This window comes from Equus quagga, chromosome 6 (genome assembly GCF_021613505.1).
Source record: "Equus quagga isolate Etosha38 chromosome 6, UCLA_HA_Equagga_1.0, whole genome shotgun sequence".
Taxonomy (NCBI): domain Eukaryota; kingdom Metazoa; phylum Chordata; class Mammalia; order Perissodactyla; family Equidae; genus Equus; species Equus quagga.
The window spans coordinates 57,398,696-57,421,968 of NC_060272.1; the positions used below are offsets into that span (position 1 = coordinate 57,398,696).

The window sequence follows — 23,273 nt, forward strand, 5'->3', positions numbered from 1 at the left end:
TAAAGCCAGGGAATTTCTTGGGCAGGTGCCCAGGATCTTGATGCCCATTGTCCCTTCTTTGCAAAGACCCATGGATCTGAGCCTTGCTCCCCAGACTTTTGTACAAATTCATGGTCCTTTGAAGACTTTTCCTGTCCTGGATTTCCAACCTCTGTCGCTGCCTGCCTTTGATCCTATCCTGCACCTCCCATGCTTGTAGATTTCCTTCTCTTGAGTTTGGGCAACCAGATCGTTCTATCTTCCTGACCCCTGGTCCTACCCTTGTCCTGTGCCTGGCTTGTGCCTGCTCTTTGCCTCAGGAGACCTAACTGGCCCCGGCCTTGCTCTTTTCTCTGGTGGCCCAATTTATATTTTCCCTGCTGCCTCCTCTGGCCTGCCTGAACCCACTGACCAGTAACACCACCTCTCCAGTCACTTACAGAATTCCCAGTTTCCTTCTGGTTTCACCCTCCAGATGGCCAGTCAGGGGAATGTCAACATCCTCTTCCAGTTCACTGCGAGCAGCCATGGCTTCGATCATGGTCCTAAACACTGACTGATAGGAGCTGCTGAAAACCTACAATGAATGAAATATCCAGAAAATGGGAATTATGATTGACTAATTAATCACTTTTATGACTCCCAAAGGTGCCAGGTGAGACTTCAACATGTTATTCGGAAAACACAAACAGTGGGAACAGTAGGGTGGCTAGCAAGATTTGTTTTAAAGGATATTTCTATTATTATCATACCCTCTCCTCACTCCCCAGTTTCCTCAAGATATTTGTGTGTGTGCGTAAAGAAGCCTGTCACTGAGCTAACATCTGTGCCAATCTTCCTTTGTTTTATGTGGGAGGCCGCCACAGTGTGGCTTGACAAGCAATGCTAGGTCTGCGCCTGGGATCGGCACCTGCGAACCCTCGGCCGCCAATGTGGAGTGCGTGAACTCAATCACTACACCACTAGGCCGGCCCCTCAAGAGTTTTTTTTAACAGCAGCATACCAAGAAATCTTCTGAGAGCATAAAATTACCCTCTTTTTCCAAATGTGGAGATGGCTATAGAATGTAAAAGTGCTTCTGTGTTTTAAGAGCATCACAGGCTTTCTGAGTTCCAGGAATGGCCAAGTTCCCAGTGGTTGCTCACTCATTCACTGTGAAGGATAACAGCCTTCAGGAAAGCAATGTAGCACCCAGCACATTATTGCAGTAGACAATTCTGTGTTTAAAGATTCTTCCAAAGCAATGACATTGCAAGCTGCCCCCCTCCTTTTTTTTTTTTTTTTGCCCCGAGCTAATCCTCCTCTTTTTTTAGTTGAGAAAGATTAGCCCTGAGCTAACATCTGTTCCAATCTTCTATTTTATGTGGGTTGCCACCACAGCATTGCTGTGGATCCAAACCCATGAACCTGGCCATCGAAGTGGAGCACGCCAAACTTAACCACTAGGCCATGGGGCTGGCCTTGCAAGCTGACTTTTTATTTTGTAAATATGACCATTCTATCCTAAGTCCATGATGCTAACCAGCACTGACCCATAGGTGGGTCCTCATAAGAGTTTCTTTCGGGGATCCCTTTTGTCGGAAGGTGAAGTTTGGCTTGCTGTCGAGGAGATCCATGGATCTGGCGTGTTGCCCTGCTCACGTACAGGTTGAGGTTGTTATTGTGGTTGTTCAACATTGGGTAATGTACAGTATGCCATTAACTTATTGGCCTCCTATAGTGAGTGGAAGACCAACATATGCAAAGTTGCGTGTGACCTGGGAGGGATGGGAGAAGGTAGCTTGTGGTTGCCCGGTTTGTCTAGGGTGGGGGAAAACTGGGGTGCCTCAGGTCTGGCTTGCTTGATTCCAAGCCTCTGCACACTCCTCTTCCCATTGTTAGTGTTAAACTAATTGAACAAGGAGGCCAGTAGATTTGAGGTGGCTCTAATACCACGGTGGCCTGTGTAAGTAAACCAAAATCTAAGCCTGTAAGTGCCTCAACGTTACGAAATTGAAACCCAAGCCCAACCTGTCACAAGCTGCCGACAACAAGGCTTTTACCTCCGGCCAATCAATAATTTCCTTGCTTTGCTTCTGCCTTTTCTCTGTAAAAGTCTGTCCCCAGCTTTTGTCGGTGGAGTGCTCCTCACCACTTCCTGTTTGGTGATGCCCCATTTGAATCGATACACGCTCTGATAAACTCTTAAAAACTTTAATATGCCTCAGTTTATCGTTTAACACCGGAATCAGTGCTTCAGGGTGGGTTGAGGCTAAGGCCCGTGTTGACAATAATTCCTGCCTCTAAATTCCTCATCGTTGATAGTCCCTCCCTTGGGATGGAGTGACTTCTTATTTGCCTAGGCCAGAGATCTCCCACCATCCCCTTTGGATTCTAAGTTTTGTTCATGAGAAAATATGGTGCCCACTGTGGTCCATCAGACAAGAGAGCCACTGGGTGGCCCAGTTGAAGTTCTCGTCCCATCTGAGTTATGCCGCTCCACTCGATTTAGTGAGCAATATGATGTCCTATGCGGTTTGTCACACCTGCTTCCCCAGCCGATAGAGTGGAACTATCCTCATTGTCGTAGTGAGCGCATTGGGCACCCCAGTGATGAGTTCCCCCGTGTGCAGAGACTCCTCCTGGGTGAATCTGTGTTTCTTGCAACCAAAAGAGGTTGCACGGCAGGGTTTGTGTGCATGACTGTGTCATAGAAATAAAACAGCATGTAAAGTAAACCAAAAACAGCAAAGGAGTCAAATTGTCAGAATAACCACAGTAAGGGTTGATAGCCCCTATTCAAACAGGAGGACTTCAGTGGCCTCTCCCTAGTTTATACCCCAGTGGTTTCTGGTGTTCCCCCAAAAGCGACCTTAAAAGTCCACACAAACAAGTCTTTCAGCTGCGGGTACCACGTGGCACTCATTCCGTTCTTCCTGTCCTGCTCTGGCCCCCGTTGTTCACATCTGCCACCTACAACGTTGCCTGGAGAAGTACCGCTTTGCCGGGCTGCACAGCTGCCCGTTAGGAGAATGCCAGAAACTGGGCCACAGGAGGTTCCTCAGCATCCTCCTAAGCTTCCGGTCCTGGGGGGCAGAGTGGTATGGACAGCAGGGGGAAAGCGCCCCTCAACTCTGTGCCATACTTTGTCACCTGGGCAAAGCTTCTGAGATGGCAAGACAAGGTGCTTGTGACCGGAGCTGGCCCATGCAGCCCCCCGTCACACGGAACCCTCCCAATGTGCTGTGCTCATCCAGAACTTTGCATAGCAACAAGGGAGATGTCTCATTTCGGCCTGCGACTGCCGCTCTGCCCGATACAGCAAAACCTCAATTGACTGGTGTGCTGAAGGTTTCTGAATAATCTAAGTTTCTTCTTTTTTTTTTTTATGCTTTTTTGGTGAGGAAGATTGGCCCTGAGCTGACATCTGTTGCCAATTTTCCGTTTTTTTTTTTTTTTTTTCCCCTCCCCAAAGCCCCAGTACATAGTTGTATATCCTAGTTGCCGGTCATTCCAGTTCTTCTATATGGGATGTCACCACAGAATGGCTTGGTGAGTGGTGCTAGGTCAGCACCCAGGATCTGAACTGGTGAACCCTGGGCCACCATAGCAGAGTGCACAAACTTAACCACTCAGCCCTGGGGCTGGCCCTGTAAGTTTCTAATTAAATCAATTCCTTTAGATTTCAACTCCAGCTGAAAAATCTTTGTAAAATGTCTGAATTTACTTTCTTGTCTTAGTAAATCCAATGTGGCGAATCTAAGTTCAACTAATCTTTTTTTCCCTTCGATGTGGTATTTCAGTGTTTGAAAAGCAATTCTTATTAATATAATGTGTATAGAAGCAAGTGTGGAAAGTAAGGAATTTAGACCTAAATATGTACTGAGACCAGAAAATTCTCCAACTAAAAAAAGTTTTCTTAAAAAAACTAAATACCTAGTTTTCTTTTTTGTCTTCTTTTAGGTAACTTTAGAAAAATATATCTGCTGAATTTTGAGTTTCAGGGACACAAGATTTCATTCCTGTGATTGTAGTTAGGATCTACAACCCTGAGGAAGTGTCTTAGCCTTAATGAAAAGGATGCATAATAATGCTTCCACCTGAATCGACATGTATTGCAAGTCTTAGAGGTAAGTTGGCACAGGAGCTTGGAGCCACCAGGCTGTACCAGCATGAAAAAATTCATGCAGTAAAGACAATACAACACACTGTAGCTGTCAGGCTTATTCAAACCATTATGACTTCCCATCTTGTCTCTGGTTTTTGGGTACCGCTGGGGGAAGGACATCCACTGGATCTCAGGGCTGGTTCCGTGCCCTCTGAAAGGTGGTCGTCACAGACTGCAGGTGTGGGGGAGGTGGCCCCCGGCTATTTGTTGCAGTGTTTGCCTGCACTGTGGAGGTCATTGTCTAGAGCTTCCGTCTTGCAAGACCACCCGATTCTTGGTCCTTTGGTGAGAAACAGCAGGCTTTTCTTAGGGCTTTCGTTGTCTGTGCTCATTGGGGATTCTGGGCTGCCGTCTTCTAGAAGCCAGTCAGGGATATATGAAGCAAAAAGAAAACTCAGGAAACTTACCGCCATGTCATTCCTTGGGCCCCAAGGTCCCTAGCTGGTCTGCTGCCTTCTCTCTGCCTTTCAGAAGCTTCTTATGTTTGTTTTACATATCACGTCTAGGGTAGCTGTATTTAGTGGGAAAAGTATATCTAGTCCATCTTTCCAGGATCTTACTTCATTTTTACATGGAGTTTCTTCAAACAATGATTTGCCTTGATATCTAGGTAACGTTGATGTTTTGTTTTTGGCTTTGCTGCCTTCAAAAGCAACTCCGAGGGTGTTTGTTCCTATTACCAGCAGGGCTCTGGGAAGTGCGGGTCTTCTGACCCTCTTTGAGTTAGTGTGTGTCATTTAAACTTAGGTCTGTTTTATGAAAGCTCAGCAGGGCTGCGCTAACAATGGAGTGAAGCTGCGAATCCCAGGGCTCAAGGGGCAGTGCCCGCCGGCCTCGAGCCACCCTGCTTCACCATTTGGAGCAAGGGGGTCTCAGTGTTTCTCCAACTTACATTGTTACTGAAGCTCTCCATTTCCAGGGTTTCAATGGGCTCATTTAATACACGATCCCAAAAGCTCCCTTGGGAAACAAACTCCATGGCTTTCAATTTTGGAAGTTACAGCAAAGGGAAAGGCATTTGGAAAAGGAATCAAAACAAAAGACAAAAACATAAACAGGTTTATGACATTCATCCTTGCTCTTTGAAATGAAAACACATCATCATCAATAAGACTAAGTCAATTCACAAAATTACCTAAAATTCAACTTGAGGATGTTAATAAAATAGGCATACAAAGGTCAGTTTCAGTAGCTGACTTAAGAAAGTGAGTTGTGTGCTCCTGGTGGCTGGCGAAGGTTCATGCGACAAGGTGACATTTGAGTGAGTCCTGAATGAAGCAAGGGGGAGACAGCTGGGGAAGAGCACTCCCCAGCAGGGGGCTGGGAGGTGCAAAGGCCCTGAGGTGAGAGTGGGTGGGAGCGTACTTGACATATTTGACCAACTGCAAGAGGCACAGTATGCCTGGAGAGGAGCAGAGCGTGAAGGACGATGGCAGGAAGGGACAAGGGGCAGGGCTAGCTCACGGAGGACCTTGCAGGCTGCAGGAAGGATTTTAGACTTTATTCTGAGAGAGATTTATTCTGAGTGTGATTTTCTCTTGGAAGTCTTGAGAAATATTCCTATCTCCCGCCAGTTTTGTCAAAAATTGCCAATTTCCAGAACTGCATATGGTTCATGCTTGCTAATTAAAGTGTAAGAGATGAATCCCCAAGCCAGTGAGCTAAAAAAAAAAAGTCTACTAGTGATAGCAAATGCCTTTGTTCTCAAGGTCAGCCACAGCCTGGTGACTCTCTGGGCCAGGAGAGGGGCTTAAAGCCTCCAACGAGACAGGGTGCAAACTGAATGGAGGAGTTGATAATTATAGCTTGGGCCGTGTGCCCCTGCTCCTGGGAATGCGTGGATCCGGAGACGAAAGTGGAGAGGAAGGGCTCTCACAGGATAATTGGGCCCCCGGGGAAATCACGGTGGCCTGTTGTCTCAGCTTCGGGATGAGACCTGCCCGTCAAGCTGGGCCATCCAGAGAGCCCTGAAAATCCACCAGGTTGACTTTTTCTGTCTGATTTTGTGTCCCTATCACACCTTTGCGGGTGGACAAGGGACATTCTTTGTGGTCTCCACACACACTGATTTTGTACTTCTTCCCAATTTTGGTTCAGTAATAAAAATGCCGACTCCATTGGGGCCCTGGTGGGATGGAGACCTGCTCTCAGCTGGGTCTGTCTGTACCGACCAGGCCCATGGGCCTTCCCACCTGCAGACCTCCTACCCTTGCTTTGGTTTGCTCCTGACAGAAACCTGCTGTCTGCGGTGGACCCCGGGCTTTGAGGGTCCCCCCTGCAGTTCCCACAGGACATGCCTTCCCTACTGGGGTCCTCATAACTGGCAAAGGCAAGGAAGAAGACAAAAACACTGTGTGCCCCCATGTCTGCGTGGACATGGCCTAGAGAACTTCTAAAGAGCCATTTAGGAAAAGCCAAGAGGCTCTGTGAGAATTCACGAGAGCACCCAGGAAGCTCCTTTTGGTTGTCCCTGGAGAGCAGACAGGAAGGAACAGGCAGGACAAGGGTCTGGAGACACCGAGAGGCAGAGCCTCATGTAGGATTCTGTGAGTATGTGCCTGGCCTGCATTGAGAGTAAGTCTGGATCTGGCCCTGGCCCTGATAGCTTAGCAAATCCCCATCAGTTGTGATTGCCTTATTTTAATGGGCTTTATCGAATAATATAGTTAATTTGAGGGGAAGAACCAGTAGGTGTTTATGAAGGGAAGAGGGTGGCTTGGCAGCTTGATTCCTAATTAACCTTCCCTTTGGGGATTTCTGTCAACCTCTACCTTTGTTCTAATGAGATCATTTTCTTCCCCTGAAGTTGCTCTATGGGAGGATGGGGGTGGGGAGACTGCAGAGGAGAGTCAGGCCAGGTTCTTGAGTGGTGGCCCTGTCATCCAGGACCTGGGCCACTCCCAGCCTGTCACTCAGCCCCTATGCATCTCGTCCCCTCCTCTGTGTAACGGGAACCATAGGATTCACCTTCAGGATAGCTCAGAGGAGCGTGCGGATGGGTAAATGCCTGGCATACGGGATTCCCTAAAGTGGAGTGTGTCTTCTCTGGGTCTGATTAACAATAATTCTTAATTCTTCCCCATCCAACCAATGTCTCTCCTCTAACAGTTTTTCTTGACAGACCACAGTTCCTGAATTTGGGATAGACGTTTCAGCCGTGTGTATTTGCCCTGCAGAGCACATCCCCACATTACAGATGAGGACAGGGAGGGGAGAAGCAGTAAGCAACTAGCCGGGGGGCCAACTCTGAGAAATGAGCAACCCAGCTCCACTGACAAATGAGCACACAGATGAAATTCAGTCCTCTTTTCACCTCCTTGACCCTTTATGTAGTGGATTCCCTGTTATCCTCGATAGGTGGATCAAGGCTTGGTCTAGTCTTGCGGTTGCTATGGGCATGAATCTATTAGGCATTCTAAAACCTTGCTACTCAAAGTGTGGTCCATGGATCAGCAGCAGCAGCTGCTGCCGGAAGCTTGTCAGAAATGCAGGATCTCAGACCTACTGAATCAGAATCTGCACTTTAGCAAGATCCCTAGATGATCGCTCTCTGTTAAAGTTTGAGCAGCCCTGCTCTAAACCCTCCTGGAAATGGAATAAGATGAAGAAAACCCTATTGATCAGTACCCTTCTGGAGGTGGTGGGGTGGTGGATGGGATGGACAGAGTTTGAAAGTTTGTTTGATAAGCCACCTGTGTAGGTAAGCCCTGATTCTCCTCCCAGCCCCCACCCTGCTGAAAGACAACAGGTCATAGTCCCTAAATTGTTTTCTAACAGGATGGGTCTAGTTAATTGCAGGGATTTTGTTTTGTGGAGTGATGTATGCAAGGTGGGACTCTGCCACCATAAGGGTTCTCCCTTGTCCTTCCCCCGTCACAAGATTCAACTAACCCATCCCTAATAAAAAATTAATGTCTTTAAGGGTACCATTTGTGGGGGCTCCAATTTACTTTCTTCCAAGGTGCCATCGAATGAGTCTATCTGGAGGGGTCCACGTGTCCCACTCAAGCCTTGCTGCCAGACCACAGGGAACCCAGCAACCAATTGGACCCTCTTTAAGTGTGGGAGTCCCTGCACCAGAGCTTGAGCAGAGAGATGGACTTCTGGTCCTCTCCCAGGTCATTCTGTCTCGCTCCAGAGACCCTCTTTCTGTTTCTTGTTCTATCCCCCTTCTTCAGGAAAGGACATGGAAACACATCCAGGTTTGGGGGCTGCATGCCCAGAATGTCCCAAGGTCCTCTCTAGGACTTGGTGCAAGCTGTACCAGCAAGTGACCCGCCCACCAGGGGCACCATCCTTAGAACAGGACACTCTGCAGGGAGCCGTCATCTTTGGGTATAGGATGTGGGACTCACCATTTTCTTGCTCTTGCGGCACTTCAGGGATACCACACGCTGAAGAAGAAGAGGAACAATCGTTAAGAGAGTGTGGTGTGGGGAATTAGTCCGGATCTTTTGATTCCCCAGGGAATCAAGTTAAAAATCACCTCCTAAGTCGCTGGGGAGGCGAGGGTGGAGCACGCATGTTTTGGGATAAGAGGCTTCCATGACCTGCAGCAGTTTGGGGTCTGTAGCTCATGCTCAACGAGTATTGATTCCCCTCCCTTCCTTCATGTTTCATGCCCACTAGAGTTTTGGTTCTGAGAGGGTGGGTGGGTTTTGTTCCTCTTTCTCTCCTTCCCAATATACAGTAGGTGTACAACAAATGTCAGTAGGTGTACAGTAAACGTCATGGAATGAACTGAGTATAATAAGCCATTGTCTTCCCTCCAAACTCCAGTAGTAAATATTGTTTCCTCTCTCCAAAATTCAATTTTAATTCAAATTTGAAAGTACTTTCCCCTCTGGCTCAGTTTCTTCCCTGAGCCTTGAGCCTTGACATCAAGCCCTAGGAATAATGCCTTGGCCACAAGCCTTAAACTAAGGCAGCCCTAGTCTAAAATGGTCAAAAGAAGACTCCCTCTGGCCCGAGGGAATGCTCATTCTCTGCTTCTTACCTTTTCATGGATGGATCTGTAACTTCTGCAAGTTGTTTAAAATCATCATAAAATTATAAAATTAAAATGATACCTTCCAAATCAGACATCAGCATCATTGTTGGGCTTCCTTGTTCATTTGTAAGTCTCAGTTTTGAAGCTGCTGTTAAAAGACAGAAGAGGGTAGCCATTCATGATTTTGACCTCACACTTTCCAGTGAGTTCGTATTGGACGTTTAGGGTCTGAGGGTCTTTCTTGGCCCCCAAGGCTGATCAATGGAGGGGAAAAACCGGTTGGAGGCAGTGCCAGCATACACCAGATGCGCCCCTTGCCCCTCCTCCTCTCCTTTAGTTCTGCTAACTTATTCTAGGACCACAATAAACTACTGGTGGGGAAATGTAGCCCCTCTGTGGCCTTCTTCTTTGGTTACCATGGGGCCAGTTTGGGTCCCCAGGATAGATAGGATGGCTGGGTTTGGGGGGTGGGTACTTCAGAGATATTCCTCCGTCTGTAGGAGGAGCAGCTGTAGGAAGCATGGAGCCAAGTGGCTCCAAGGCCATGTAGATACCTTATGGGGTATGTCTGTCACTGAAGGAAGTGGGCGGCGCTGGTGTTCTGTCGCCATGGGTTCCCCGAGAGGTGCACAGTGGGGGCTGGCTGGGAAACAAAGGGGCTGTCTAGTACAGATCCACTGAGATATGCAACGGGAGGCCACTGTATTTTTTTTAGAACTTCTGTAAGTTCTTGGTTACCCTTATTTTATGTCTTCTGGAATTTTGTAGTCCTGCCCTTTTTTTTGCCTCCCCCCATCAGTAACCTCTCCCTCTTCCTACTCCTAAACATTTGAGTGCACACGTGTGCTTGTGTCCCCTCTCCATATTCCATTCTTGATAGCACAGAGGAGCAGGCCCATGACGAAAACCCAAAGGTGAACCACTCCATCGTCCCCAGGCAACATCGGGATGGGAGCCGGGTCTGCGGTGCCGGGATGAGAAGCCTTGGGCGCGCGCACGCAGCGTCTGTGCTTGCTGCTTCTTCAGCTGCGACTGACCCATCTACAGATAAGGAATTCTCCAGCTTTACGAAACCTCTTTCCACCATGGCCTCATTCTGACTGTCAGGAATAATGTCTTTTTCTTAACATATTTCCCTGAAAGTGGTCCTGTTTTAGCCCTTCAGTGCAGATGGAGAGTTCAGGCCTCGGTTTTGTGTGGTGGATCATCAAATGTTTGAAGGCAGTTATCCTGAGAGTCACGTGTCTTCCAGACTGAACATCCCTCTTTTCTTGAACAGTTCCGTGTATGACGTAGGCTCCAAGTCTGTCTGACACCCCTTCTCCTCCGAGCCCCAGCCACGTGCTCGTAGCCCTCACAGAGCGTGGTCCCTCAAACTGAACGGCTGTCCTGAGCCTGGCCCTCCAACACAGGCTAGAGCAGGACGAACCCCCCTTTCTATAAACTTTCAATTGTATTTGGTTATATTAACTTTTCTGGCAGCCACATCAGTCATACCACTGACTTATTGAGCTTGCGATTGAGTAAAGCATCTGCAACAAACAGGGCCTCTCCATCTTGTACTTCTCTATCCTGTTGTTTTTGTGGGCCTAAGAGCAGGCTCTCATGTAAATTACCATTATATTTTATCCAGCCAGTCAGTCCTGGGCCAATGTTTCTGCCTGCCAGAATCTGATCACATTACCCCCATCACCCAACAGCTTCAGGTCTTCTACGAATACAGACGGTCCCCCTACATCTGTGTCCAAGTCCATGGTACAACGTACTGGACAGAGCCCTATGGCTCCCCACTGGAAAGTGGGTTGACCCTGATCCTTAAACAAAATCTCTGGGTGGTTATTTAACAGTTATTGCTCTGCCATCTGACATTAGCATCCACCTGACAGTTCTCTATCTTGTCCACAGGAACATGAGAAAGCCTTTGAAAATGAAACGTTGTGGAATTTGGGCCTGCTGGGTGACCACAGCTCCCTCATCTAATAACTTTGTCAAAAGGTGACCTAGCATCCAGCATTACTTGATTTGTTCTGACTGAGCCTATACTGCTTTCTCATAGTCATTTTGCTCGCAATATTTGACCCAGATTGGTCGCAGACTCATTTCCCCAATTTTCCGCAATTCCTCAAAAACCATAAACACGATTAAGGTCTTTGCTCTCTATGGGTATTCTAGGGTGTTTATCTAGGCCAGGACACAGAAGTTACTATTCTCTTCTGATCTCGTCACCAATCTTTGGTTACTGCTATGTCTTGCCTAATTTTTTTGCACGCCTTTCAATCTGAAGATCATTTTCCTTCACAGCGAAGTAAAAATTAAATAGCAGTTGAAGAACATGACTTCCTCTGAATCATTCTTTAACATTGCACTAAACAGTGGCCCTGTCTGCCTTGATCTTTCTGCCCCTATCCCATTTTAAAAGGGCCCCTTATTTAGTTGCTGCCTGCAGGATTATTATTAATATTATTACTATTACTATCACTTTTTGGTAAGAATTAGTTTATCCTGGGCTTCAACTCTCCTGACACTATTTTTAAAGTTCAGTGCCATTTTCTTACCTTCACTGTCGGTAACATTCTCATCTTTTTAACCTTTGGACATGATTTCAAAATCTGAGTGCATTGAAGGAATCTCTGTGCAAACACTAGTTTGCACTTTTGGGGGCTTTCCATCCTTCTTCCCCATCTGGCCAGGTGGCTGGAAGGAAACTGCTCCACTGATGGCACTTCCCTCCCTCTGCGTATCCCCACCCGCACTTCTATGCCCACAGTGTCTCGATGTGTGCAAATTTCCATACGCAGCCCCCTTCCAAGCAAGGCTGTGTTTTGGGAGTAGGAAACACCCTCTCATCACTATATCTGATCTTGAATCAGATGAGCATTCGACAACAATTTCACAAATATTTAATAAATATTTATAGGTGCTTACTATGTGCCAGGCACCAGCTCTTGAGGGTTTCTACCAGCGGGGCTAGAATGCTCTGTGTTAGGACTTCCGGTCTACTTTGCTTATGACTCTGCTCTGTGCCTGGATAGGTAGACACCTGAGGCCATCAATAGTCCTTCTGGTCCTCCTTGAGAACGCTTCCTCACATCAGTCACGAGGCATTTCCAGTGGCTTTAGCATTCCTTCCTTGTGAGACCTGCTACTCTCTGTAGTAATAGGTTTTGAGGATTTATTTGGGTGTTTTTTCTCCATATTTGGTTCAAAGTTTTATTTGTCGAGAAGGGCCTTGCCACGTGAAATGCTGTTTCTGGCCCACTGGGGTTGAACAGTCCCATAATAAAAAAATGCTTTAAAAATAGGAACCTAGCACCCATGAAATACATCCTACACTGGAGGTTCTCTGGCTCTCCAACATTCCTGTGCCTAAGCATCCTCTGGGAATCTTGTTAAGAATGCAGGCAGGAATCCTGATAAGGAAGGCTGGGAATCTGCATCTTTACAGGCACCTGGTGATGGGGACGCGCAGCTGTGGACCTCAAGGAGCAGCAGTGTCCACAGCTGCTCTCATCTCTGCTTGCTCCTGCTGCCTCGGCCCTACACTGCCAGCTCTTTGGATTGCTTTTGCCTTGATTGTCTGAGTTTCTCCAGCAAGTGGATGGGCGCCTTCCGCCCTAGGCTGAGAGCAGATTCTTTTTTGCATCCACCATGCTTGGGAATCTTTAGTGTTCTGTACTCCAACTGCAGAAGGACTGGCTGTCCTTCTTGGCATAGGCCGCATCCCCATCACACACAGATCGTTTTCTCTGTGTCCCTTTCCTCTACCTCCTCTGGACACAGTTTTGAGCTCTTCTCCTTTCCTGGAGCACCATACTTCCTGGTTTCCTCCTGCAGCTTCCTCACTTTCTCTCACAGCTCTTCACTCTCTCAGAGAAGTCTCTGTCATATATTTGCTCCAGTCCATTGGCCAGACACAGTTATGTACCAATTACTGGCACATTTTATCCAATTATTACCAACGCTCTCCAGAAAGATAGATTGCAAACCATGGGCAGAAGGGAGTAGAAAAACCTCCATAAATTTTAGAGAATTCCTTGCTTTTCATTGTGTTTCACTCTCTGCTGTAACCACCATCCCTTCAGGTAACTGCAGGAACCTGGGGTGTGTCAGTGACCCTGATTTAGAGGCTCCATCGCAGTCCACACCTTTAGTCCAGGTCACCCACGTTGCAGTATTTGATCAGTTAGCATTTACAGTGTGGGGCTAGACTTTCAATAAACACTAAATATATCGGCTTTAAGGAACTCAGTAGTAGAAAGACACTTAGCTGCAAAACATGCGCCTATAGACCAAATATGCAGAGTGCTTACAAGCTAAATTACGCACAGACCTGGGTAGCTCTGTCAGTTAAGCTCAGGGACCAAAAGGATCACTAATGACCAGGTCAAATAAAATAACGACTTCAGGAGGGGCTGTCTCTGGAGGTGGGTCCACAGCGGTATGACGAGGCTCTGGAGCCGCTCCTTCCCACTCCCCAGCCGTCTCCTGTCTCTTTTCTCCTCTCCCACATCCTCTCAAGCTTAGCACTGGCACTTTCCAGGTGATTAACCAGTCAATGACTTTCAGAATTCTGCTTAGGAATATTTAGATAAATGATCAGATTTTTCCCAGCTGTCATGCTTACTGACTTTGAAAGGGTTCCAGTTCTCAGGGCTCCCTCGGACCACACGTGCTCACAAAGGTCTCCCATGAACCGATTTAGCCTGTAGAATACTCCTCATCGTGTGCTGCCTATGCCACTGAACCTGGGCCGGCCCTGTGCCTCTCCATTCTCCCTCATAGGGTTGCTGGCTCCTGATTTCATTTAACCACATTTGAGCCACAACATATAGCAGACACGGATGGGGCAGGGAGGTGAAGCGATGGGGGAATCTAATTTACCGCTGCCATGACTACAGATGTGAGATGAATCTGTGAATCTGTGATGGATCAATCTCACTGAGGCTGGATTTAAATTATTAATAATACTGAGAAATGCTGTTCAGTGGTCCATCCCCAGGATCCTAGAGTGAGGCGCTTTTAGCCTTAATTGGGTAGAGGATTAAGATCCTCGAGGCAATCTTGCCGAACTCTCTCTAGGGTGTCTCCCAGTTGTGGCCACAAAAGTTCACACCATGGATGTTTGTGGCTGGTTTTGAATCAGAGCTGACTTTGACTGCCTGCTGAGACAGAGTCTGGGGCGGCCTGAGGCCCATTTGCTACTGTCCACGAGATGATCTGGGTATGGCCTGTCACCGCAGGGAACTAGTCTGTAATCGAGGAAGGAAATGGCCTGTGTCCCTGGGGAAATAGGGCCTGTGTTCATGTGGAACAAGGACAGGAAGACTAATGAAGAGACAGGGAGAGACTGAAGAAGGGATTTGTTTCAGCACTTTGCTGGTGCTCATTCTCTCAGGGGCTCTGGGATGGAGAAGGGGGCAGCAGGGCTAGGAGAGGAGTTTAACTTCTTACCCAAAACATGACTTCAAATGGCCCAGGAAGCGGTCTATATCGTTAGCATGAGAGTCAGTAGTCAAGTCACAATATTTCACATAAGTGGAATGCGTTCCTGCCCCTCCCCCCGGGGAGCCAGCAGGGCACGGTTTTCCTTACCCGACAGGCTGTCATAGATCCATTCTGTCTGTGTGCTCCGGTCTTGCCAGGCCAGAAATTCTCTATCCTGCTCCACAGAGGATGCAGGAGGTGTCGTGTCATAGTGAGGAGACTTGCTGCCAGGTTCAGAGATAGAAGCAGGGATGGTAAAGAAGGTGCTCACCCAAGAGGGGCCGGCAGCTGGGCTCCTGTCACAGGGGAGCACAGGGGCCAGTCACTTTCCAAACAGGGGCCAGGTTGGGAACCCAGTGCCCTGGCTTGTTGGGAAGTTGGGGTGGTGGCTGCTGTCCAGCTCCTGCAGACTTCCGCCTGCTCCAGATGGTGGATGTCACAAGGTTAGATGGGACCAGCTTGTGGATCACGGAAAATAGGCCTCTGTGCCATTCTGGACAGCAGAGCGCCATGTTGACAACTGCTCCTTCACTTAGAGTGAAAGGATCTGAGGGTGCCTTCAAAGACCAAAGAGTCTGGCTTCCACAACTGACAGTCTATGTTCTGGAACATTCTCTGTCCTTCCTGGCTCTGACCCTGCTCATTCCAGTGGCTCTTCCTGCCTTACAGCTGCCTCAGGCCGAGTGGAAAAAACACCACAGTAGATGCCGCAGCAGCTTAAAATCCAGCACTGAGGTCTGCGCCCTCTAGTCTGCCCGCTACATACACCACCATCATTGAGGAAGGTTTCCACAGGGCCTGATGACGGGGTGGTGAGTGTGAGGGGCAGGCCCTGCTGTCTGGTAGCTCAGGATCAAAAGGGACGACACCAACATGCAGACCCATACCGTGTCCTTCTTTGGGAATCTCTGACTTTTAACTGGGGGCAAGAAACCATAATTCGAAGGAATGAGAGGGTTCTCTGGGGTGTTTTGGCCCTGAAGTCATCTCATGTAAACTGGTCCAACTGGCAGGCAGAGATGGGCGTAACGGAAAATGCCCAACATATAAATGGGCAATGACTATGGTTGGTAGAAAAAAACATAGACTTTGGTGTCAGGTGACCTGAGCTTAAATCTTGGCTCTTGCACTATAGTGGAGTAACTTTGGGTCAGTTACTTAACTTCTCTGTGCCTCAGTTTCTGCGGCTTTTTGATAATCATACCTCCACCACAGGTCCCCACAGGTGAGGACAAAACGAGAGTGGCAGTTGTTCTTACAGGGGAAGTAAGAAGTTCCGCAGCCCTTCATGAGACAGGCCCGTTCCCCGTCTGGGTCAGGGAGGGGTCCCCCGATGCAGGACAGGGAGGGGTGAGGGGCTGCAGGCTGAGGCTGGAGGCGACGAGGTTGAAGGAGAGAGGAGGAGGCCACTTGTTCTACCCAGGAGGCGCCTTAGGAATGCTCTCCTCCTTTCAGCATAGGTGGGAGTTACAGGCAGATCTTGTGCCACTTCCAAGGGACCCATGGGAGGGCCTGGGTCTGTGCCGGCCTGCGGGCTGGGGCAGAGTGGCTGTGTTCTCAGGATGCACCATTGAAAAGGGGATCCGGGGTCAAGTGGCAAGACGGCAGGTCCTAGGCCAGTCAACCAGAGGGATCAAGAACTAGTGGACACAGAGGAGCTCTTCAGGCAAGTATCAACTCTTGCTCTGTTCCAGGCCTCGAGGCCGGATCAGGAGACTCCCCTGGGCTTTATCCTCCCAGCGGGATAATGCCTGTCCTGCCTCACTCATCAGGTGCCCACTGGGACCCAAAGAGATGATGAAAGTCCCCATGAAAGGACGTTGAGAAGTCAAAGCTGCCAAACCAATGCAGGGGTTATACTGAAGGTAATGGTGGGCCACCCTGATCTTTCCATTTTCAGGTATGTTTACCCAGCACCCTCCCTGCCAAGCCTGTCCTGGGGTTGGGACATTACAGGGCTTTCTAGGGCACCTGCCAGGGCTCCACTGTAGCTCAGCACCTGGGAAGCAGGATTCCCTAGGGTTCCCGCCTACCTGGGCCAAACACCAGCTCCCTTCTCCATCCGCAATGGGGAGGGTGCCAGGAGGAGCCATTGCATACGCGATCCCAGGAAGCTCTGACGGTTCCAGGCCTGCTTCTGCAGCTGCTTCAGAGTGGGGAAGGCCTTGGGGACCGCAGGGCGTGTGTGGGGAAGTGGGAGAGGAGCCTTGTTGTTTACAGGGGACCCATGAAAGCCCCGACCTGAATCTGCTCCCCTTTCTCAACCCCCACCTTAACAAACAGACGCGAGTGTAACACTTCTTGCCTAAAGGGGTTTGTGGAAGGTCCAATGTCTCGGCAATCCTGTGTCAGGAAACACCAGGACCTCTCTGATCCCCATGCTCTCCTCAGGGCCCCAGGAACAGGAAACCCACTCAGCTGTACTATGAATAAAGGACCGGATGGGTGCGTGTGTTTGGAATAAAGCTGACTGGGCATCATGATTTTCCTTCCAGGCGTGCTAAGTTTTCTACGTGGTGGCTCGTGGGGCACAGAACGGAGAATAACAACAACCTGCAGCACTTACTGAGCATGTCCTGTGTGCTGGCTACTGTTCTAAGAGCGTCCCATGAGTTAATATTCATTAAATCCTCACCCCAGCCCCGTGAGGCCACAAATGTTACTGTCCCCATTTTACAGATGAGGAAACTGAGGCACAAGGAATTTAAGTGGCTGCCCTTTGGCACACAGCTGGCTGGGTGGAGGAGCTGAGATTCTAATCAGGCAGTCAGGCTCCAGAGTCCCTGTTCTCAATCACAACCTTTCAGGTGGTCACGTCCCTGTCAGGCCCCTTCACGGCCACATTACTTCATATACTATGTGTCAGTAACTGAGGTGAAGGGGCCTTCGAAAAGCCGCTCCCTCTCACACTTTGCCTTAGTGGGGGCGGTCCTGTTAGATCCGTGTTGCTGAGCCTCCGGAAGTGTGAAGCATGGAAAGGAAGGGCCAGTGTCTCCACTCCAGGAGTTGGGGGCTGGCCTCGCCAGGTTGAGGGGCAGCTCTACACAGAACCCTGTGCCCTCAAGTTGTAGCCTTTGGCTTCCCCATGCAGCAGAGCTGGGATTTCATTCCTGCTTCTCCCCATCACCAAACTGGCCTTGTACTTTCTTTGCATCTAGTGTCAACTGACTTCACCAGTGGAGACGGATGACCCCTTTCCCCCAGGCATCCTTTGGGGAGAGATGGTAGGGGGTGAGCCACAAGGACTGTGAATCAGAAGTCTTGTGTACTCCTATGCTGGTTTCGACAGAGCTGGCACAGAGAAGGCATTTACTCATTTATTCCATATGTTATTGACTGTCTGGGATGTGCCAAGCCCTGTGGCAGTTTAATGAATACTCACTGAATGAGAATTTAACCCTTGGAAATATGCCTGAGCAAGGAAGATGGCAACTTCCTTTGGGCATTCATTCATCTGTTCACTGTGAGCACTGCCTGCGGGCTCTTTGCCATCTCTTCCCAGTTCAGACCTTCCCTCCAGACTCAGATCACCCCTCCCCTTTCATCTCTGTAGTCCTGGGTGCCCATGACTCTGGCCTTGGGCCCATCCCTCACCCTGTGAGTGACTGAGTGGTAGAGGGGAGCAGTATTAGAAGGGCCTTTGTGTGTGAGTTCCAGGAAAGCCCCCGACTGAACCCCTCCTTCCTCAAAGGACGTGCTCCCCGCACCCCCACCCCATCCTCACCGCCCCTGACTCCCCATCTTTAAGATTGCAAAGGCTCCTGAAACATCATCTCTGAGTATGAATTTCCACCCGATTTATCCAAAAAGAAAGCTATTACCTTGCGTTAAGATAAGGCAGGGTTTGTGATGAAGAAGCCATCTTGGATTCTTTTGGAAAAAAGAACAGAAAGACAATATTGGAAAAAAAGAAAGCATCCTTTGTTCTATTTAAAAGTGTGTTGTTAAGCACATGATGCTGGGACTGGGATGGAGAGGCCCCAATTTATAGAATTTTTCTGTTTTTACTTTTCCCTAGTGTTGTCTATCTCAATGATTTCCTTTAGAAATTATGACGCTGAAATTTTATAAAATCAAAGAGAACTCAAGGAGATGATTTTCATGAAATCATGGATTTTGGAAATTCAAGTTTGCTTTGTTGATCTTTTGAGTTATCACAGAGACCTCCTCTGTCACGGGGTGAAGGATATCAGCACAGGAGAGGTGCCTGAGGGTTCAGAGGTTATAAATATGTATATATTTTTTTGCTGAAGAAGATTAGCCCTGAGCCAATATCTGTTGCCGATCTTCCTCTTTTTTCTTTTCTTTTTGCTTGAGAAAGATCAGCCCGGAGCTAACATCTGTGCCAATCTCCTCTGTTTTATTTGTGAGACACTGCCACAGCATGGCTGAATAGTAGTGTAGGTCCACGCTTGCGATCTGATCCACAAACCTGGGCTGCCAAAGTGGAGGGTGCCAAACTTAACCACTAGGCCACAGGGCCAGCCCCAGGATATAAATATTTAAAACATTGTTTTTAATTTTAAAGAACCTGCTTGTATCATTTAGTCACCTATTTGCCTTGAATGATATGACATTAAGAACTTCACATACAATTGGGATAACATATACCATTAATTCTAGTGATAGAGAATGGCCCAGTGGAAGCAGTAAAAAAATAAGAATCAGAAAATTTGAATTTGAAACTTAAATGTTCAACACTTACACTTGTCCATAGTTTATTCATGTGACAGAATATTGTTGTGGAATATTATGTGGCTATGAAAATGATGTCTACAAAAAGCAAACAACATGGGCAAAAATTGAAAAGGCAATACTAAGTTACAAAAGTAAAACATAAACTTATATATACAGCATGTTTTTAAAACGGTAAAAACAAAACAAAACGAGGACCATCACCACCAAATATGCAAAAAATATGGGTGGGAGGGACAGAATAGATTTCACTAAAATGTGAATCAGCTTTGTTTATATTTGGCTGTTGGTAGGCTGGGCGATGTTTTCCTACTTTCTACTTTTCAAATTTTCCATGAAAAAAGAACAAAAGTAGATTTTGTTTCTTTTTATGTCACTCTTGTAAAATTAAAATATGCACATAATTTATTAAAAAGCAGAAACAGGATGACAGGAGGAAAGAAAGGAGAAAAGAAAGAGAAGCAAGTGGAAGAGAAAGAAGCAAGGTCTTGGGAGCCTCTCCTGGCTCCTCTGATTATCTCTCATGACCTTGGGGTAGTCACGTGCCCGCTAACTCCAGGTTCCTCAGTTGTGAAGTGGGTAAGGGGTGGTAAACCGTGGCTGGGACAATTAAAGGAGACAAAGATCATGAAATATACAATATACACCCTATGCTACTGAACTGTGCCCCTGACCTGCGGGGCAAGATATGCACAGAAAATGATGCTGTTTGCACGGGAGCAGAGTGGAGGATGTGGGGGGGCTGGTTCTGGGTCTCAGCATCTCCTGTCCACCAGTTGCCAACTCAAGGCACACTGTTTGGGAAGCTTTGTCACAATCTGTGAACTTTCCTGCTTGACAAGATGGCTGGCTCTCCCATCCCTGCCTCTTAGTACATCTCAAACCTTTCTCCTTAAATACACAGAATTGCTAGGTTTCCTGTTGGAAATGGCTGTTGGGACACCAACTCTCAATTGGAAATGGCAACTGAATTATAGCATTTAGGCCAAACAGCACTCTGAGCCATGGAAGAGGACCTAGCAAGGGTAAAGAAAATCAAATCCAGTAGATGTGTATCAAAATACTATTAAGCGAAACCATTACGAATCAAAACTAATATACGGTGACTTCTCTACGGCATTATCTGTCACAGAGCACAGTTCATTTTTAAGAAGGCCTTGGATTCTAAAAAAACAAAAGGGGCTTCATTCTGGGGTGGTTTCATGTTCTGTGACAGCATGATAGTAACGTCGATTGTACTTCTTCCTTCTAGCACTTTCCTGCACCTTGCGAGATTCGAAGAGCATTTTTACACCTTACAGTTGTATGGTGTGGGAGAGCTTTCAAAGCATGTCAGGTATGTTCTTTCATTTAATTATTGCAATCACACTGCGAAGAAAGGTATTTTTACATGTGGGGAAGCTGAAACCTGGAGGAGCTAAGGGATATGCCCAAGGCCAAAGGCCCCATTGTGTGCTGGGTCTTCTGACTGCCAGCACGGCGCTCACACCCAGGTTTTACAGAAACTCTCTGGAACCTCTGGAGGAGATCAGTCATATGTGGTTATTGATTATTCAGTGGCAATTGACACTGCATTTATCTTTAAGTTGCTTATCTGATTTTATTGGATTTCCCCACAAACGATGGGAAAAATCATCTCTTTAAAGAAGAGACAGGGGCAGGAGTTGTTAGTCGGACCCTACCCTGTTTTGCCCAGGGCAACGGGAGTCTCTGAAATGGAGCTGCCTGCAGAGGAGTTGGGTGGGGAGCACAGGCCCCTCCACACCCTAGCTCACTGCATCTTCTCGTCTTTTTGTTATGTCCACTTCGCAAAGGGGGGATGTGTGACCAGGGGAGTGTAAACTACCCTTCACAAGTCCATGGTAGGGAAATAATGAAATACAACATAATATAATAATAACAATAATAGGCAACACTTACATAGGCTTGACATGCTATGTGCCTGGCATAGCTCACATGCTTTACATAATTTAACCTCTTTAATCCTCCTAAACATCCTTTAAGATAGGTCTATTGTTATTCCTAATTTACAGGTAAGAAAACGAAGACAGAGGGGTTTAAGTGCCTCACCCAAGCTCAGGCAACTAATAAGTGGGAGAGAGCTGGCATTCAAAGCTAGGCAGTCAAGCTCCTGAGACAGGAAGTAAACAGCACTGTTTGTGACAGACTCATATCTGCCACCAAATAAACAAATAATGGCACTCATGTTTCTCCCTCCTCGCCTGATCCTGTGGCAGACATCACCAGTTGATCGTGGCACTCCTCCCTGTTGAGCCCAAATGGGGCCTCAGAATCCTTCTTGACATAGTGCTCCACTGCTAACCTCTAGGAATTAATCCATCAGCACGAGAGATGGAAGCTCATTTTTCATCTCCAGGGCTCGTTTTATAGGTGCCAATTACTTCATAAAGCTGTTTTTAAAAATAAATGGTGTGTGCATGTGTGTGTGTGTATGTGTGTATGCCTGACTTTATGAAATGAATGAAATTGAACTTGATCCAATTTGCATTTACTGAGCATCTGCTATGAGTCAGGAAAGCCCTCTTGTTAGGCACTGAGGTTCAAAACAAGGGACAAAGTTATATCTTAAAGGTATTGGAAGAATACTCCACATAAAGAAATACTGATATAAATTCTTTTGAAAAGTTAAGAATCTTCCTGTAAACCCTTTCTTAACATAACCTGCTTTGCAGAATCTGGCTTGGTACCCGGGTTTTTCCTAGACCGAGACAGTCTTCCGTGTGCCTTTAAAGGCGTTTTAGCATTCCCCTACAGTTTTTCCAGTGCCTCTTCAATTTTTGCTAGCAGGGCATTTATTTTCAAAGCTTTTGCTTTATACACAGTTCCATTCACTTGACAGCATTGTATTTGTCCTACTCAAGTGGGTAATATATTTACAAAAGTCCAGCACATAGAAGGGACATGTTAAGAATGCTTGATTCATACTGTGCTAAAGAAATGGCCTTGATGCTATTTTCCAGCATTAGAATTACACTTGGTACTTGAACAGCAGAGATACCAGGATTCTGAGAGGGAGCCTAATGGTAGCGGCACACAGAAAAGAGAGTTTCCCAGCAATAGAGCGATTCCCTCTGCAATGCCCCAATTAAACTTCCATGAGGGTCGTAGGAATCTAGGAGGATCCATCTGATGTGATGGAGAGGAACATAAAGAGAAAATGGTGCGTGGCTGCTGAGAACACCCAGCTTTTAGGATGTAGGTTGTGTGTAATCAGATTGGGATTTAAAGATTCCAGCTGTCTGAGATGCTGGCAGGTGGTAACAGAACTGATCCAGAAAAGCAGTTTAGTTCTACTTCTACGTCACCATTAAGAGGATGCATAGGACCTGAATTTTTAACTTTCTGCATCTGGATGTGGCCATACAGTGATGACATCAAGGAAAGACACCACATGGGACTACATGTGAATGCATCTTGGCCGCTTCTAGCAACAGCACAGGAGGCCACAGCCAAAGAATAAAACCCAACTTAAGGAAAAGTTGCCAATTGCAGAAACAGTTTTGGAAAAATGTCGGCCCTAGGATGAGAGAAATCACTCCAAAGTTAAATACTCGCCAGCTGGGTAAGAGGATGCTTTCCAGGGGCTGAATGGGCACCCTGAGAACCATACTAGAGTCTGTTGACTTAGCAACAGATTGTGGGAATGTATTCTAGGAAATAATTAGAGGTCATTGATAAAACTTAGCTATAAGGAGGTTTATCAAAGTGCTGTTTAAAAAGTAACAAAAAGGGCCATCCCTGGTGGCTTAGTGGGTAAGTTTGGTGTGCTCTGCTTTGGTGGCCCAGGTTTGGTTCCCGGGTGTAGACCTATACCACTCGTCTGTCAGTGGTCATGCTGTGGCAGTGGCTCACATACAAAAAGAGGAAGATTGGCAACACAGGTTAGCTCAGGGCGAATCTTCCTCAGCAAAAAAAAAAAAAAAAAAAAAATCAGAAGCAATGAATGATGAATAATAA

General features: G+C 47.3%; 1 protein-coding gene across 4 annotated transcripts in view; it reads right to left on the reverse strand.

Annotated features, from left to right (window-relative positions):
• ERICH6B (glutamate rich 6B) overlaps positions 1-23,273 on the reverse strand; it is a 64,989-nt gene that overhangs the window by 21,837 nt on the left and 19,879 nt on the right. For 2 of the 4 annotated variants that reach the window (XM_046665162.1, XM_046665161.1), the window contains 6 exons: positions 18,422-18,470; positions 14,709-14,896; positions 9,196-9,264; positions 8,482-8,520; positions 5,019-5,107; positions 420-556 (listed from right to left, as the gene is read on the reverse strand). In XM_046665162.1, the coding sequence (XP_046521118.1) occupies positions 420-556; positions 5,019-5,107; positions 8,482-8,520; positions 9,196-9,264; positions 14,709-14,896; positions 18,422-18,470 (571 nt within the window). The remainder of the gene's footprint in view (positions 1-419; positions 557-5,018; positions 5,108-8,481; positions 8,521-9,195; positions 9,265-14,708; positions 14,897-18,421; positions 18,471-23,273) is intronic. The other 2 variants (XM_046665164.1, XM_046665163.1) reach the window with 2 other exon arrangements.